The 18,929-nt window shown below is 38.1% G+C and overlaps 1 protein-coding gene across 2 annotated transcripts in view; it reads left to right on the top strand.

The window, feature by feature from the left end:
- The window catches only part of Pbx3 (PBX homeobox 3), a 197,609-nt gene that overhangs the window by 146,447 nt on the left and 32,233 nt on the right, over nucleotides 1-18,929 (top strand). For both annotated transcript variants that reach the window (XM_031369926.1, XM_031369927.1), the window contains exons 3-4: nucleotides 5,270-5,511; nucleotides 16,311-16,501. In XM_031369926.1, the coding sequence (XP_031225786.1) occupies nucleotides 5,270-5,511; nucleotides 16,311-16,501 (433 nt within the window). The remainder of the gene's footprint in view (nucleotides 1-5,269; nucleotides 5,512-16,310; nucleotides 16,502-18,929) is intronic.

Below are 18,929 nucleotides of genomic sequence, written 5' to 3'. Positions count from 1 at the left end.
ACTAACACGGACTTAAAAGGTGGCTGGTTTGGAGCAGGCACGGGATGGGCATTGGGGCCAAAGGTTGAGCTAGGCAGCTGGATTCTCTGTCATTCATTCATAATATTTTAAGAATTAGCTGATTTTCTGTTGGTATCTGTGAAAGAGTATGAGCCTGCCCTTCCTTTATGAGGCTCAGGAAATGCTGATGCCGCTCAATTTGCTCCTCCCCTAGCACTCTTCCTTTTCCTCTTGAATTCTTTCCTTTCCTCCTCTCTTTTCACCATCTCCTCCCCAGTCTTTCCCTCTTTCCTTTCTTCTCTTTGCCTTTCCATTTTCTCTTCATTTAAGGGTCAATATTTAAGGGCTTGGTGCCCTTAGGTCTGTCTCTAGTCTCTCCACTGTTTCTCCTGAGAAACAGCCTCTCACCTCTCCCTCTAATCCCTCAACTCCCACATCTCTGCTTGTTAGTGGTACAGAGTTTGTCAATACCTTTCTCTACTTTGTTTTCAGATTATATGACAGTTTGAGCCAATTTAAAAACTAATGGTTTCAAATGGAAGTGTACAATAATTAGCTGGCAGCGGCATTCTGTCTCTAGGCTCTCTGTGCCATACACTAACAGCTTCCTTACAGGCTTCAGGCAGGGTTTTTTTATTTGTTTGTTTGTTTCCCATGTTTGGGTAGGAAAAGAGAAGTGTGTTTATATTAATCTTCATAACATGGTTAGATTTCTCAAATGGTTTTTTTTTTTTTTTTTTTTTTTTTTTTTTTTTTTTTTTTTTTTTTTTTTTTTTTTGGTTTTTTGGTTTTTTGAGACAGGGTTTCTCTGAGTAGCCCTGGCTGTCCTGGAACTCACTCTGTAGACCAGGCTGGTGGCTTGAATTTTAAAAATGGAGTTGGTATTATCTTTAGTCAGTTTCTTGCTTAGTACATAACAGACACAAAATAAAATCTGTGCAAAATTATAAGACCAACTGGAAATGCTAGAATTGTTACCTGTTTTAAAGCCTCAACAACTCAAGTCCTGTTGGAAGATATCTGATCTGACTTTGTTTACATTATTCGGCTAAACTACTCTCCTCTGAGCTACGTCTGCAGCATGGGAGGCAAATGAACCAAAAATGCACGTGTCAGAAAAAGACACAGAGACCCTTATAGGCCAAGCTTTATGTACAGTTGGTCTTGTTTTATAGTCTGCTTCTTAGGGAAGAAACTCAAGTTTCTACAATAATGTTTCATTTCTTGGGGAATAACATACTCTCCCAACAAAATGGTTTCCTCACTTTTATTCATTGCCATTTTAAAATTGTGGATGGAGACACTATAGGGCTGGACCTTAGTGTGATTCTTAACATGTGAATGACATATCTGTAGTCGCCGTGATCTGAAGCCACTCTGGTCCTAGATAGACAGAGCTTACTCATAGCCTAGTGGCCTTGGTCCTTGAAAAGAGAGAGCCACAAGGCTTAGTGACCCAAGTTTGTACCTTCTCCTCTCAGGTCAAGCCTTGTTGTGTTGTGCTGCTGGAGGCTAGCACTGCACAATCCAGCCAATGTAGATTCCTAATCTGCTTATTTATAATTCAAAAGCTTGCCTATATATTAATGAACCCTTAATGAGCTGTTGAAAATGCCTGAATTACAGTCAGATTATTGAACTGAAACAGCCCCGTAATCATACCATTTGAGTGGGCTGTAGGTACTTTTCACATCTGCAGCTTAGTATTGTGAAGGGTGTGTGTGTATTCAGAGAAAGCTTTATAATAATTTTGACCCGTAATTTATTTATTGCCCTCAGATGCAGTTGTCTATGCAGATGCTCTCTCCCATTATCTGTGGGGCAGGTGCACAGCGTGTTGAAAGACAGCTAATTAGGATTTGCTGAAAGATATGCAAAAACTGTGGGCTTATAACAAAGCCAAGTTCATTGTTAAACAATGTTTTACTGTGTTTGTATGATTTGTCTGGATCTTGTGGATACTGAAATGAATGGCATGGCTATAAGTAGACTATAAATGGAGTTCTGAGTTTTTGTTTCGTTTTGGCCTCTAACAAAACAAAACAAAACAAAACAAAACTTAATAATATGCTGTGATTACCAAAAGCCTTGATGTAAAACTTTATAAGTCTATATTTGTGCTCCAGAATATACACGTTTTAAATTGAAAAATTTTAATTGTTGTCTCACCAAGTTTCAGTGGGAAGTTACTGGGACTTTTTGATGCCATTGGCTGACTCATTTTGCAAATCTACACTCCTAAAAATGTTTATAGGTGCTCAGAGGAGTGGGTGTTGTGACTAGAGGCCATGTGTGTCCTAGGGAACTTAAGAGAGCCTAGTAGTTACTAGTGATAGAGAACTAGGAAGGCTGAGAAATCAAATAATGACTTACATAAAGAAACAAATACAAGTATTCAAACGGAAAGTAACTTTATGAATCAAGTATTACTGTTTAGGCATCCCATAATTGTTTCTTTGATTAATAGAGAAACATACTCACTTTTCTTTCTTTTTTCTTTTTCTTTTTTCCTTTTTTTGAGACAGGGTTTCTCTGTGTAGCCCTCACTGTCCTGGAACTCACTCTGTAGACCAGGCTGACCTTGAACTCAGAAATCCACCTGCTTCTGCTTCCTAAGTGCTGGGATTAAAGGCATGTGCCACCACTGCCCAGCATATATTCACTTTTCAAACTACAGTTTTGAAAATAACTTCATTATTGATAAACAGCCTTCTCAATGCTGCCAAACTGCATAATGCTCTTCAGTCCTTTTATTTCTGTTAGGAAACGATTTTTCTCATGGGATTTGGTGCACATAATTTAGGAAGTAAATATAGAAAGATTTCATTAAGACAGCTTTCTTGTTCTTGAGGCAAGCACATGTTGATTTACTTATGGTTTTAGAAAGCAGGCATTATAATAAAAAAGTATTAGAGTGATCATAATATGTACTTATACATTTTCTCGTGTCCACTGCTACTGAGCCTCTTAGTAGCACAGTGGTGGTCTATATACAATATTAAGTGTTCTTAGATTGCCATAGGTACCTAGTTACTTCATGCCTTTTGTAGTCCTCATGACATTTCCTCTCCCTCATGGTCTGTTTCCCTGGTGTATTGGTCATTGAGCATCTACTCCTGTCTGCCACACTGTGTAGGGAACTCAAAGAAGTGTAATAATTTTGGCTCTGGCTATTTGATGTACTGCTAAAGGACCTTACCACATGCCATGAGGAAAAGATCAGTGTGCTTAAATATAAAGGGGAAATTAGAAACCTAACAGAAACTTGAAGTCATATTTTTAAAAATATACATATTTGCAACTAGGTATGGAGGCTCATACCTGTATGTTATCCCAGCCTCAGAAGGAAGAGGCAGGGGGATCAGTCTTGTGCTATGTAGTGAGACCTTATCACTCACCAACACAGAAAATATCCCCTGTTTTCAGAAGACATAGTTATCTAGAAATGAGGAGAAATAAGCACCCCCCCCCAAAAAAAAGTTAGCCCAAATTGACTTAAAACAGATAAATATAAAGAGCTTAACTTGATTTACAGAACTGGAAGTGCAAGAGGAAGTCATCCAGTAAGCTCACTTACACCAGGGCATGGAAAACAAGGTGTGTAAGCCAGGAGTGGGTCCCAGTCATACAGTCTTAAGACTTGAAACATTTTAGATTTAGAAGGAAGAAAAGAAGGATGTTAAGTAGAAAACACAGACTTAGCCAATATGGAGCAGTTCTAGAACACAATGAGGCAGTTCTTTCTAGTCCCCATAGTTCTTGTTAGTCTAGTAACTAGCACATACATGTTTGTCTTCCTTGCTATGTCTTCAGCAATGACATGTTCCTAGAGACTTTATCTTAAAGAGTTATCTAACTTTTGGTTTCCCTAAATGAATTTATTGCCTTCATATGTTATAATTTTCAGATCTTATTTGTCTCTGAACAGGCAACTGATATAATTTTAAATTATGGTGACTTAGTTGTATTATTCAGTTGAAATTATTTTTAAGCAAAAGTGACAGCTTTATAATGTTTAGGGGGAGGAAATCAAAGTTGTGTATTTGAGCTAAAGCAACCAAGAACTCTGTCATGCTGTGAGTATAATTCAGGGCATCTGTGGATGAAGTCTGTTCGTAAAAGAATTGATGGTACATGTAGGTTAGCATATGAAATCTCAGAGCTGGTGATCAGTTGAGTACTTGGCAGCTTATAGATGTTACTGTCATGTAAGTTACACCAGACACAGAGTGTATGCTACTGTGGATAAACAACAGGCACATGAGCAAGAGGCAGAATCCAAATGCAAACATGTGAGATGCCAACTCCCCCTCCCCATGGCTCGTAACTAGTTCGGGGAACCTGCTTCTGAACAGATTTACAGAGGTTAATTGGTCTGGGATAGTTTAGATTGTGTTACACATTAATGAAAATGCTGATTTTGAGCTGTCATGACTCCAGTGCTTTTTATACCATGATAATTATTTTAAAACTTTGTCTTCTGTGTTGTTGAAAACATGTTGGCAGAAAGCCTGTGTGACCTGATTAAACCTATGAATTGTCAGCTGTGATCTATAGTACTCAGAAGAGGTTGCTGACTGGCATCACTTGGAGGTTCTTGATTTAAAAGCAGAATGAGATTGAGGCTACTGTGCCCAGTACTCAATTGCTGTGTCAGTGGTGTATTTTAAACTGTATTTGGTGTCTTTCTGCAGTCGCTGACATGTGCCTAACAATGCCATTTTAATATGTATTTAAGTCTAGTTAATCACTTCATACTAAATGTATCTTGGTTTTGAGACTTCGTGATAGAAAGCCATCTAATCCTGATTATTTCCTAATTTTTAAAACAGCTTGTAAATTAAAATTATTTTATGTGAATTTTCAATTTTGTTTCTCTGACTGTACAGAGAGACAGGTTAAGCACATTTTGATGATTGTATGTCTGCATTATTTTCTTCTTTTTAGGAACTCCTTCCTACTTTATGCATAAATCATTTAAACCTGAAATTTGTATAATCAGAATATTCTAAGAAGTCAGGTTTATCTCTTTTAAAGAGTCCAAGTTGGAGTTACATCAAAAAGGGGAGTATTAGGAGTCCTAGGATGCATGTAGATATGTTTTGAAAACAATTCTCATAGTCAAGCTTGTTTATCAAATGTGTGCAGTGAAGCTCTCAGCATGAATTGTAGTACACTGATGTTGTTTGATCATTTTCTCAAATAAACAAAATACTCACACTGTTTGTCCTCTGTCTCTCGCTTCTTCTGTCTTTCTCTTTCCTTGAAGGTCTCAGCATCAGAGGAGCCCAGGAGGAAGACCCTCCCGACCCCCAGCTAATGAGACTGGACAATATGCTTTTGGCAGAAGGGGTTTCAGGTCCTGAGAAAGGTGGGGGATCGGCGGCAGCAGCTGCAGCCGCGGCAGCCTCTGGAGGTTCTTCAGATAACTCTATTGAACACTCAGATTACAGAGCCAAATTGACCCAGATCAGACAAATCTATCACACAGAACTGGAGAAATATGAACAGGTCAGCAGCCGCCACTCTCAGTCCTGCACAAACCCTCTATTGCTCTTCTACTAGACCGTACTAACCAATTCCAAGGGCCATAAGGGGTAGGTGTTAACACATAAGCAATGATGATGTATGTACAAAACCAAGGGATTTGTGGGAGCCATGAAATGAAGATGCTTTGAGCTTTCGGGGCAAAGCTAACTCTATCCCTTTGTCTCAGTTCCCTGATTCCTCACATTCATACCTAACCACCACACCTGTAAGTCTTTCCTTCTTGCTAACCTCTCACTTGGTGCCCTGAAGAACTCTGTAGAATTGGACCTAGGCACTGGCTTTGTTCACAAGCCTGAACAGCTTGTAAAAGGCGAAGAAGCATCCTTGTTTTTTGAGCTTTTGATGTTGTACACTGAGTTCTAGGATCCTGCTAGGAATTAATTCTATGGACTGTGCTATGCTATGTGGATCATCTGAGGATGAGGCCTCCTGCTTAATTGTGATTGTAACAGGACAGGACAGGACAGTCATTGCATGTTAAACCTCTGATCACGAAGACTAAGCATTAAAAATCTCAGCAATCTTATTGGCCATACTTCATTGAGCCTCAAGTATCTGAGTGTAAGGTATGTTATTGTACTATGTGCCAACAACAGAAAGTTACATTGCCAGTTTAACCCTAAATAAGTGGTTCCTGGATTCAGTGTAACATTGTAAAATTTGGGTGGTCAATTTTCAACATATTTAAGTTAGTGATTTAAAGCTAAAATCCTTAGTTTAAGGACTTCTCACTCAACTTCGATTCTCATTTGAAAGGTCTTTAGAATATTCACTATAATGTCAACTTTTGAACATACACAAAAGTAAAGAGGTCAGTTAGGTTGAATCCTGTACAATTGCCATATTGGGGTCAAAACAATAAGCTGGTGGAGTTGCCTGTCTCTAGTCTCAGCTCCTGGGGACACTAAGGCAAGACAATTGCTTCTGACCAGGAATTTAAGCTCGGCCTGAACAGCAAAGGTAGACCCCTGCCTCACATAAAAAACAGCACTTCATGCAGGCGATACCATAGAGTTATTGCCCAGATAGCTGTCAGTGTTCCTCCAACTGTCTTTCCCCTTCAGTTTTTTTTTTTTTATATATAATTTCACCCATAAATACTATATATTGGCAGTTATTCATAATGCCTATACACTTTAGTGGGAACTCTGTGTGTGTTTGTGGGGTGGAGAGTGTTCCTGGTGACTTTTCTTTGCCTTAAAGAAAAAAAGTCTAAGGGCAGTTTTAGGATCACAGCAGTCTTATCTCAGAGATGTCTCCCCTGCTCCCACATATGCATGGTTTCCTTAGCAACACTTCCTGTTAGAGAGGTCTTTTTGTTACAGCTCATGAACCAGCACTGACACATCAGCAGCCAGGGTCCACATTCTTTTATGGAGCTCTCTCTGTCTCACACAGTCTGTGCACTTGGACAGATGTGTAAGCTTACAGCACCTGAGAGCACCCACTGCCCTAACAATCCTTGTTACGTGGTCTCTCTGTCTCTGTCTTCTCTTTCTCCTGTCTCCTGTCTTCCTCTCTGTCTTTCTGTCTGTCTCTGTCGGTCCCTCCCTTCCTCCCTCACTCCCTCTCTCTCCTGCTTTCTTTCCCTCCCCTCTTTACTCCTATTCTAGTGATCACTGGAAACCACTTTTTTGGTTTTAGTACTGATTTATCACAGTTCTCTGAACAGTTTCAATTGTATATATTGGCTCCTACCCTTGCCTTTTCTTACATTCTGAGAATGATGGTATTAAACAAATGTTACATCTTTATCCCAGAGGTGAGCATTTTAAGGAAGAGTAGAAAGATATATATATACACACACACACACATATATATATATATATATATATATATATAATGTATATTAAAATGAAATGTAAATTAATGCTACAAAATTTTCTATTTTCTGGGCAGGACTTTCTGGTATTCAAAAGTATGTTTCATTTGCAAGCATACATTTTGAAAGAGAATGTTCAGATAAGAACTTTGGGAAAATTATTGTGTATGTGTATGAAAAAAAATCCAGCTTTCTGAGTTGATGTGAATAATTGAAAATAAACAAAATAACTCATGGTTGAAAGGTTGCCCTGAGCATAAACAGTAGAAAATGGTTCTAATTTGTAGTATAATCCTAATTGTATAAATTTATGCTAAATAGATCTATGCATATTTTCCAAGCAACTGTCACTAGTCACCTTGCATAGAAACGGATATATTGGGGCCAAATGATGGCACTGTTCTGGTCGGTCCTGATTTTCCTGTCACAGTATTCTTTCTTTGCACCAGACTCACTACTTCACTCAGGTGGCCCTGTTAGAAGCTAGGTAGAGCTGGTGTCAGTGGAAGGCAAAGACTCAAGCATTCTTATCTTAGAAATGTCCTAACGATCTTCCAATAGACTTTAGTAACTTCACTATCAACTCATACCAGAATTAGCTCACTAGGGTGTGTGTGTGTATGTGTGTATGCATGCGTGCACACATTTTGCCTTAATAATGCATACCATATACAAGTTCTACATAGACTAAAAGATTGTATTTAAATTAAATAGAAAAATTGAATTAAATTTTATAATGGATTGCATTTTTGGATACAGTTAGTGGTTTCATGGATATTTCAATGTATATTTCCTTCCTCATTTTTAACATGTCAGAGGACACATATAGACATGTGGAGACTGTGCAGCACTATGAACAGACAGATTATGATGAAGTGTCCATAGACTTAGCAGGACTGCAGTTTACAGACTTTGTCTTCTAGTCTCACTGTTTATAGATGAAGTAGTGGTGCTTCACCTCCTGGGTTGACTTGGGACAGCTCTAGTGCAGTGCCTCTGCCAGCGCTGTTTTACAGGAAGAGACTTCCCTTTGTTTGGACACAAGAACAAGGAAGGGGCTTTGGCTATTTGAATGGCTAGCAAGGGAAGGAGTAGCATCTAAAATGGATCGTATTGTATTTCCATTCTCTAGATGAGTTGATTGTTCAGGACCACACATCAGTGTCAGAATCAGGCATCAGATCAGTTTCTGATCATAGGCCACCCTTGTCTACCAAGTTTTATTGTCACACAAAGAGCTGTCACACAAAAATAATGCAGGCCATCATAGTCTGGCATCCAAGGATCAGCCCATGTTGTTTTTTGTTTGAAATGGGAACAAAAACAGATGGAAACAAGTATCTTAAAGACTTTCCAAAAATCATATTTTCTTCTTAAAAGTGATCAAGGGAATGCCAAGTGGCAGAACATTTATCAGGAACTAGGACTAGGAAGGCCTTGTCCATCAAGGCAGATTCTCTGAGTCCCAAAGAAATAAGCTACCCCAGAATCTTAAGTGGTATTTACTCTGCTGTGTTTTGCAGTGAAGCTGTAATGAAAATGTATCTGAAGCCTGCTCAGATTTAGATTGCCATAAAATTAACAAACATCACTACTGCAGTAAATGAAAGAACCTTACAAGTTACAAGCACAGCCACAGTCACAGCTGAGCAAGCTACAGCAGGAGCAAAATCACATCTAAGCTACAAGGTTCAGTTTTACATAGTAGGGATGGATTGTCTGTAGAATTCTATTCTTTCCCCTCCAGAAAACGTTCCTTGATCATACATCTCTATTTAATGATTTTTGGGATAATCATCCAACTTCAGTTATAAATGTTTCTGAAATATTACTTACTGGTTGTGTGTTACAGTGAGGGTATCTTAATATTACCATCATCCAACAAGAAACAATACTATTCTACTTTGGTCCCATTGATTTGACACCTAGCTGGGTTATGATAGTTTTCCAAGGCTTTCAGCAAACATCTTGCAATACTTCATCTTGAGTTTATTGCTTTCTTTTTGTTGAGAGACAAACCTCCACCTTCTTGATTAGCTACAATTCTTAGAAAATATCTTTACTGTATTTTTCAAATATGTATCTATGACTAGAATAGATGAATTCCGAATGAATATAAGCCATGGGTGCTAATGAGTCTGGCTTTTAAGAACTGAAGCTCTCAGATGAGCTGTGCTTTCTTGGTTTCTCTACCTTGCTACCAAAAGAGAATGGACACACTGGTTTTTGCAAATGAGATTTGACCTCAGTGTTTGTCCTCAGTTGAAGAGGAAAAGATATATCATGCTCGATGCAGCTCTCCCACTCTGCTTGTAGCAGAAGAAATGCTTGTATACAGGCAATTCATACTGTAATTTACAGCTGCTATAATAGAGATGACACATTGAAAGCTATCTACTATAATTATATTGAAATACATTTTTGCTGAAGGCAAAAATATTGTAAGGTTCCCAACCTTTCTTAAGCGACTAGAATTCATCCTGAATTCATCCCAAATCCACTAAAGCACTAGAACCAGACAAAACTCTGAATGCACTCAAATCCAGGTACTGTTTACAATAGCAAAAGGCTACAAAGAATGTGGCACCTGGGGAATGGAGAGTGGAAGAATTTAAGCCAAAGTAAAGGCTATATTTGTGATTTTGGAGTATTTAAATTTGCTGGCAAAAATCACCTTTGCTTTTAAAGGAATTTTATCAGGTTAAAAATGCTGATGTTACTAACCACTGGAGGATGTAGCTCAGTGAAGGATCCCTTCAGCTGGTATATATGTAGTCCTAAGTTCAATTTGTGGTAGTGGCAAAAAAGGTGCTGATATATTGCTGTGTTACCACAAATGCCTTGTTCCATTTTGCTTTTTCTAATAGCTATGTAGATACACAAAGGGCACTAGCTGGTGTCAATTTTATATTTTGGTCTCTAGCTATGCTCTTTTCATCTATTGCTTCAGGGGAAGTGTGTTGCTTTAAGGTCTCAGATGTGCTGAACAAGTAAGTGTTCTACTCTAGCCCCTGTGACTTTGTATCAAGACAGGGTCTAGCTGAGTTACCCAGGCTGGCCTTGAACTTGTGATCCTCTTCCTTCAGCCTTCTGAGCAGCTGAGATTACAGGCATATGCCAGCATATGCAGCCAGGTTTTACCCACTGGCTTTCATGCCAAGGTTTTTCTTGCTTGGAAGGAATATTTGCATATTCCTCTCTTTTTCTCTAAGTAAGTTACTGGCTGGTTGGCTGTATATTGATCTCATTCCAGCTGGCTTATACACGATCTTTTAATGTTAACTTTTATCCTCAGATAAGAATTTGTAGATTTAATAAACCTTCAATGAATATGAAAATCTTTAACATTAGAGTAAGGTCATATGAGGTGATCAAAGCATTTAGAAACTAAATAGTTGAAGTCAGACTTTAGGGCAACTACTGTTTGTAATGGGGTCTCACTGTGCTCTTGAGGCTGGGCTCAAATTCCTGGGTTCAGTGAATCTTCTGCTTTAATTTGGAAGTAACTAGGACTATAAGCATGCAAATCACACCTGATGGGGCATCTACCTTTAAAAGAGAGTTATTCCATCAAAAGTAGGTTTTAGAATGAGAGTTGTATGAACTGTTATCAAAACTAATCTTATGTAGATAGTTGCAAAGACTGATTCAGTGTTTAGAATTTATCACCAAACTGTTTAAAATTTTTTCTTTAAAATCTGTTTGTTCTCTATCTTATCTTACAGTTTTATATTCAATTATATGAATTTAAAAGAACAAAGTGAATTTCAACTGAAAAAAGCACAATCAAAAAATTTTTAAGAACCACTGAAAACTTTAGTTTTTCATATAAATCAAATATATTTGGATGTCAAGGAGACCATTTTACCAACTAAAAAATATCACCAGAACATTATATAGAATCTAAATATTTTGAATCCTAGGTTATCAATTGGTTTCTGTTTTCTAAAGAGAAAGGAGTAAATGGTAAGGAAAAGAACTCATAAGGAGGATTCATTAAAATATTTTATCAGATGAAACTTTTCATGATTTATGTAAATTGCATCAATATAGTGTATGTTTTAAAACACATCCTAGTTTTTAGTGGGTAGATTGAAAGAAAGAGGGGGTTCTGCTAATATTCTTATCAGAAAGTTCAAAAAAGTCAAAGCTCCTTTCCCTAAATATTCTAGTTAATTAAGGTAAGTTTGAATTTATATTACAAATATTTACTAGCAAGTTTTTAACTAATAATTCCACTTGGCAAACTAAGATGATGAAAAGTGTCTATATTAGTGATATTGTCTTGGATACAGGGAGGTGCAGAGACTCCTGCAGTGTGAGTGAGTAGGAGCACCAGGACCAGCATCTGTTCGGGTGGACTTTCCAGACAGCTCTGCAGTCATTTGAGCACCCACTCTGTTATCCGCTTTTATGAAAGTACACCTTTTTAAAGAGTAGATGATGAGGCACTGCTGTGTTTTCCTCTGAAGCCAGTATAGATGATGCCGAAAATGAGGCTGTAATTTACTTTCAGTGGTGTAGGGGAAAAAATATCATTTTGTCTGAAGCGTATGCATCTTTCTTAAGGGTGTACCCAGATTTTAATTATCTAAATGTAAATACTTAACGAATTTTACTTAGAGTAATGAGCTAAAGTGCACACACATAAATGAGATGTTCTAATTAATCATGTATGAACTACTGGCTTAAAGAAAAGCTCTGAGTTCTCTAAGTGCTGGGCTAATGCCAAATTGCTCATCAGCATTTTCATTCATAGATGGCTTCGTTTAATAAGTTGTGAGACGTTCAGCAAATGTTTTCGGAAATTATGAGTTTTAAATGCAATTTTTTTTTCTTTTAACCTTTTTCTTTTTTTCCCCGTGAGCCTCTAGATGCCTATTAGGAACCACAAAGAAAATATTCATCCCAGAGAGAGTAAAATTCAGACAAGAACAAAGAGAGCTAATATTTCAAGAATCATTCTCATAATGTCTTGAAGTACTTACAGTGACATATGCCCTGCAACCATAATGTATAAGTAGGTTTACAGAAATTTGCAGAGTACAGTGAGAACATAGAACTCCGTTTATATTCCAGCCAAACAGTTCTCAGTTTGCGTTTGCAGGACTTAGACTCTTAAAACTTCTGAAGACACCCCCCCCCCCCCAGCCCCTGTAAGCTTTTGCTTGGTAGATTCTATCAACATTGATTATAATATGAAAACTCACGTCTTTATTAATCATTTAAAAAATTAACAGCATGCAGTTACAGGTTAGCCTGATTTTTAAATTTTTACTTTAAAAAAAAAAAACCTTCAGCTGGGTATGGTGACAACCTATATCTTTAATCCCAGTATTTGAAAGGAAGAGGCATGTGGATTTCTGTGTGTTCAAGGCCAGCCTGGTTTAGGAAGTTCCAGGTATGCCACGGTGACTTTAAAAAAAAAAAAAGCCAACAACAAAAACTCCTTCAAACATTTGTGAGTAGAACATTGCTTTTACCTTTTGCAGACACTAATCTTAGCATGATAAAGATGAGCTTTATTCATGCATTCACTCCCCTAGTCAATCAGTTGTCATACATTTGAAATTTATAAGGGATTTCTGGGCTTACACATTGGTAGAGAGGAAAGATAGCTAGATATCAGTGGCCTTTTCAGAAAATTGTGGATATCCTCTTTATCCACCAAAACATGACTGATGGTAATCTGAAACCACCTGAATGAATAAACACGTGCTCTGTTCCTTGGGAACCCATTAGTCTAATTTGTAGTTTGAATAGATTTTCTCCCTATGCATGCTTTTGTACTATAGTGCATTTATTATTTTAGAAGTATTAGCTCACTGGTTTGGGATATCTTGTATGTATAATACACATCAGTATCATACACTATGAAAAAGACTCCCCTAATGTCAACACTGAATATCAGAAAGTCCCCAGGAAAACTGTCAAGGTTTTCAGAAATCCAAATTTTCATTTGAAAACTAACATTTTATCATTGGTAAAAATTCTGTAAGCTGTTTAGTTCTATGTGATGGATTGACTGACTTGGTTCATTTTTGAGAAAACATTTGCCAAATATCCAACTTTAAATAATAATAATTTATCTGTTTTCATATAAAAATAGCATTCTGGGAGCAAGTGACCAAACTCTGATTTTAACCATACAATGAGTTTTCTTTAGTTAGTCACCCTTTGATACGCAGAAGTGCTTTCTGCGTACTTGCCCTTTATCATATGGAATATTAGACATGCTTGAAGGCTGAGATGTAATAAGATGGACCATCTGTAATTTTTACCAAGAATGTTCCTGAATGAGAATGGCCTGTGTGTTTATGTGACAGTGTGGTTGTGATATTTCTTTGTTGTCTGTCTGTCTGTCTGTCTGTCTGTCTGATGAGTCAAGGATTACCAAGCTCATTGTTCCACAAAATGGGCTAGTGCTGTGCAGCCTCATGCAATAGTCAGGAACCATCAGCCACAGTAGCTAGTAAAGTATGTTAAGTTAGGCTAGTCCAAGTTGGGATTGAAAGAGTACAGAAAAGGATATGAAGTACCTCAATGACAGTTTTAAAGCATTGGTTATGTATTGAAATGTTATTCATGAATTGTTTGAATAAGATATAGCACTAAAATTAGTTTTACCCAATTTTTTAAATGTTGGCTTATAAAGAATAAAAACCTTTGTGGCTCACTCTGTGTTTTATTGGGAAGCACTGTTCCCAAGATACGAAGTCTTGCAGCCAATTATGAGTAAAGTTAGAAAGGCTGTCCTTGGGGATTTAGTGTGCACATATGTCGGCATAGAAACACCCAGGAGCCCTGCAAAAATATATTTCACAGCTTCAGTTAGCTCATCACTTTCCAAACATACTGTACCTTTGGACCATCTGTTAACATTCTATGGAACTATAGAATTTGCTAATCCTGTGAGAAATAGTTCAACATTTTTCATTTTACTTATGAGAAAACTAGAGGCTAAGGTTGTCATATTATACAATTTAGAAACATTATAAGCATCCCCTTAGGGAAAGAACAGGAGAAAATATATACATGTCTTTCTTGGCCACATGGCCACTTGCTTTGTGCTTGGTGTATATCTAGGTTGATGATATAGTGGGGAAATCTGAAATTTACTTTTTAAAAGTTTGGTTTTCTTAAAGATAGAAAAACTGTTTTGTTTGTTTGTTTTTTATTCCTTTTTGAAGCAGTGCCTCTCTTTGTAACCCAAGCTAGCCTGGATTTCACTTTGTAGACCAGGCTACTTCAAATTCATAGAGCTCTAGCTGCCTCTGCCTCCCCTAAATGCTGGAATTAAAGGCATGCACTACCATGCCCAGCCCAAGAACTGTTTTTAACCTACAGAAATCCTTAATATTTTACTGTTTATTAGAAATTACTGAATGTTAGAACAATAACTAATGGCTTTTTAAAATTTATAGACTATCTTTGATTCTAAAAAGGAAACAAACCAAACTCACGGAGTCTTCTCCTCAGAGATATGTAAGTGCACACAGTTTCAGGAAAGACTCTAACTTCCTAAGTCTTACCCTAACCCTCTCTGGGACTGTGTTTTAGACGCCTTTGATTATGGTGCAGGGTGCTGTTTTTATGGATGGTAACCAGTCTTACTCTCACTCTTGAGTTGTGGTACAAAAGCCTATCAGCCTGTAGGTGTTTATTGTCTGTCTGCAGTGTGTCTTGTACAACCTCACTCTGAAGAACCCTGTAACTCAGTCACTACTCACAAAGAACAAATTCTCACAATTTAAAACATTTGGGAAATGCTTCAAATGAATGGTGAGCAAGACTTACTATTCTTCTTAGAGCATGTGTAGGAAAGCTTGAATAAGTGGCAAGGTTAGCTCTTCAGTGAGTAGTTAAGAAACATTGCTCTACTGAGCCATGCTGAGGGAGGTGAACATTATCACAGCTTCAGAATGCTTAAGATTCCAGGCGCTCTTGATTCAGATTACAGACTGCTGTCTATTCACTGAGGAAGTGCTGGATTCTGTGCAGACCCACTTACATAGTGCTGGACATGTACTTCAGTAGGGCAGCTGAAGGAGATAGTCTCTGAGGGTTGCTAGCTAAAACGTTTCAGACTCAGCTTGGATTCTTGGTTTCCTCTGCCTCTTCCCTGAAGAACTGATTTGTTTTATGGGGGCCTGCATGGTAGATAACCAAACTGATGTTATTAGAATGCTTGCTTTAGAAAGCTGTGTGCTCCCTCAGGCCAGAATCACTGTGCTAGTGGATTTATCAAATGAACAGGAATCCGTTCTTTCTCCTCCTGTTCTCTCTGCCATTGTCCTCTGAATTCAACCTGTTCTATCACTAGGATGCTATGCTTGTGATCTCACCTGTTTTTATCTGAAAAGTTCCTCTGCTCTTTAGAGTGCAAGCATCACTTCCACCACAAAGTGTCTGGATGATACTACTTCCTCTTTGTTATTAGCAGAACACTTCTTTCCCATCTTTCTATGGGCCTTTACACTGGTTTATGTGATAAATAATATTGCATCTCATCTCTGAAGGCCAGCTATTGCTCATTTATATGTTCTTGGTAGCTCTGGAAGGGTTTTAACTTCATGATCCTGCAGTAAGCACAACACCCTAGAAAAAATAGAAGTTATTTCATATTAGCTATGAGTATGCACTTGATAGGAAACAGCCACCAGTGTATTCCAGTGGGAAACATGTGTAAGTGGAGCAGAGCCAGGTGGGAAGGGGAGTCAGGGTCAGGTCCCTTGCATATCTGGCCATTCAGTTTCAGAAATCTTGCTGTTTTAACCATACCACCAGTACCTGCTTGGCTTCTTGGTTCATACTCTCCCTACTCACTGCATAGTGCTGCTGGCCATTGCAAGTGAGATAGAAATTCAGATGGATGAATGTCTGGGTGATAATACAAAGTTTCAGTTTCCTAAGGAGTATTTTTTTTCCCCTGTTACAGGCATGTAATGAATTCACAACACATGTGATGAACCTTCTCCGAGAACAGAGTAGAACGCGTCCCATTTCCCCGAAAGAGATTGAAAGGATGGTGGGCATCATCCATCGGAAATTTAGTTCCATTCAGATGCAGCTCAAGCAAAGCACGTGTGAAGCAGTTATGATTTTAAGATCAAGATTCCTTGATGCCAGGTATGTGAAGCCATGAATCGCCTGCATGCTTTTCCCCTTCACTCCTAATAGGTTGTTTCCAAAGAAACTGGCTGGTCAGTCTTAGAGTCTTATATGACTTCTTTTCTTTTCTTTTCTTTTCTTTTTTTTTTTTTTTTTTTTTTTTTTGGTTTTTCAAGACAGGGTTTCTCTGTGTAGCCCTGGCTGTCCTGGAACTCACTCTGTAGATCAGGCTGGCCTCGAACTCAGAAATCTGCCTGCCTCTGCCTCACAAGTGCTGGCATTAAAAGCATGTTCCATCACTACCCGGCATATGACCTCCTTTCAGAAGAAGGCATCAGGTCCTCTAGAACTGGTGTTGGACACTGCTGTGAGCCACCATGTGGGTGCTGGGAACTGGCAACCAGGTATTTTGCTCTCAACTGCTGAGCCATCTCTCCAATCCCTCTAAGAATTGAACATTTACTCTGCTTATGTCTACTGTCTGAAAACACCTGAGACAGTGATAGTCTAGAGACACAGCTCTGCTTGATTGATCACATTACCATAAAACACTAGTCTCTTGTCAGGCCAAGTGAGAAAGTGTGCTAGTGTCCCCATGTGGAGTGAGATTGGATGTGGTAGTTAATTGTCTATGGTAACCTCTGGAATGACATAGAAGAGCTGTCAAGGACTTAGTACAGACTGACTGTGAAGATGCCTCTGGAGCATTTCTCAAGCCAGGGGTCAGTCCAGCTTTGGAAAAGAATTTCTCTTTTATCTTGTTTTCTTCTCCCCTTAGATTCTGACAGAAGCCATCATTTTCATGTAGATCCCAGAATATTAACACAAATATGTGAGGCATTGTTTCAGTTAGAAAACTAAGGGTATGCCAGACCTGTGTAAGATTCAAGCAAGAGACATTTCTACTTAATTTTATACTATTTCCTAATTAAGCAAAATTCGGGAGCCCCGGCCCTGTTGAACTAGTCACCAAGACTCTTAATCTTTTTGGGGGATGTCTTTTGTACTAGCTTTTTGCTTTTCTCTCTTGAACTAGTAGTTCCCATTGATCCTTTTGTACATAAGCTAACACAACCCTTGAGCAGTCCTGTCTATCCCCAGGCTCAATCCTCACAGCTCATTTTTATCATCTTACCCTTAGTACCACTGTGGTGCTCTGATGCTTTGCTTAAAGCTATGGTAGCCTGTTGGTTTGCAGGGTGCAATACACTCTTCCCTGGAGTTTAAGGCTCTCTGTATGTCCTGTTCTTTGTTGTTGTGAAGATCTTCAGTGTTGGATTTTCTGTTTTGTACTGATGATGGAACACAGGGACTTATACATGACAGGCAAGCTTTGTTCCAGTGAGCTACATGCTCAGCCCCTTTAAAAGTGGTTATGTTGAAATAGAATCTCAGACTCCAGAGGCATTGGGATTACAGGCAGATGTTATCACACTTGACAGTTTTAAGATTTACTATTTTTTCTAGTTTTAATACCAAGATCATTGTACAAAATTTGGAAAATGCATAAACTAGAAGAGAGATAAAAGATTTCAACAATTCTGGTCTTAAAAACAACAACAAAAAAAGCATTTTAATGTTTTTCATTTGTTTGTCTCTCTCTGTAGCCCTGGCTGCCTGGAACTTTCTTTGAAGACCAGGGTAGCCTCGAGCTCACAGAGATCTGCCTGCCTCTGCCTCTCAGTGCTGGCGTTCAAGGTGTGCACCATCACTCCTGGACCTATTAGCTTGTGTTTGAGCATTTTAATTATTCTCACTAGTTTGCATTATAGCTTGCTCCCCAACCCTTATTTCTTCCTTCTTTAGCTACTCACTTTGCTGTAGGACATACGGTTAACCAGACAAGTAAATGTATGTACTCAGTTTAGCTTGCATTCTACTTAAGGAGATAGATAATAAGCAGGCAAACATGTACCATCAAATAGTATTCTGTTTGATGATACCATGATTGCAGTAGGTTGGTAAATCCTGTGAAAGAAAACAGGACAGCAAGGGAAACTATTCTGTACTTGATCTTTTAACCTTTGAATCATCTTCTATGGATTACTTCTCAAAAATGGTTTTTTTAAACTCTGTTTTCTAGCAGCTTTTCATGACGTGACACGCCCTCCACAGCCCCCCTGTAGGCCACAGAGTCATTGAAAGTTAAGATGACAGCAAGGCCTTTCCTTATATGTCATCAATTAGAAAACCTAATTGATTGATGGACCACAGGAATGCCTACTTTTATTTTAGAGATACTTTATTAGAAATATACCAAGGGGAAAATGCTACACAGTTATATTTGAAAATGTATACTTTTTTCCATATTTTTTCCTACTATTTTCAAAAAAAGGGTGTCTTTTAAATTGTAATAAAAGCTCACTTTTATTAACACAGTAAAGTTCTTATAAACTTAAATTTTAAAAGGGCTTATTTAAAAGATTTTACTTTTACTTTTTATTAT

This window comes from Mastomys coucha, unplaced genomic scaffold, assembly GCF_008632895.1.
Source record: "Mastomys coucha isolate ucsf_1 unplaced genomic scaffold, UCSF_Mcou_1 pScaffold15, whole genome shotgun sequence".
NCBI lineage: Eukaryota > Metazoa > Chordata > Mammalia > Rodentia > Muridae > Mastomys > Mastomys coucha.
The sequence above is the reverse complement of the archived record's forward strand: the minus strand, read 5'-3'. Positions and strand labels throughout refer to the sequence as shown.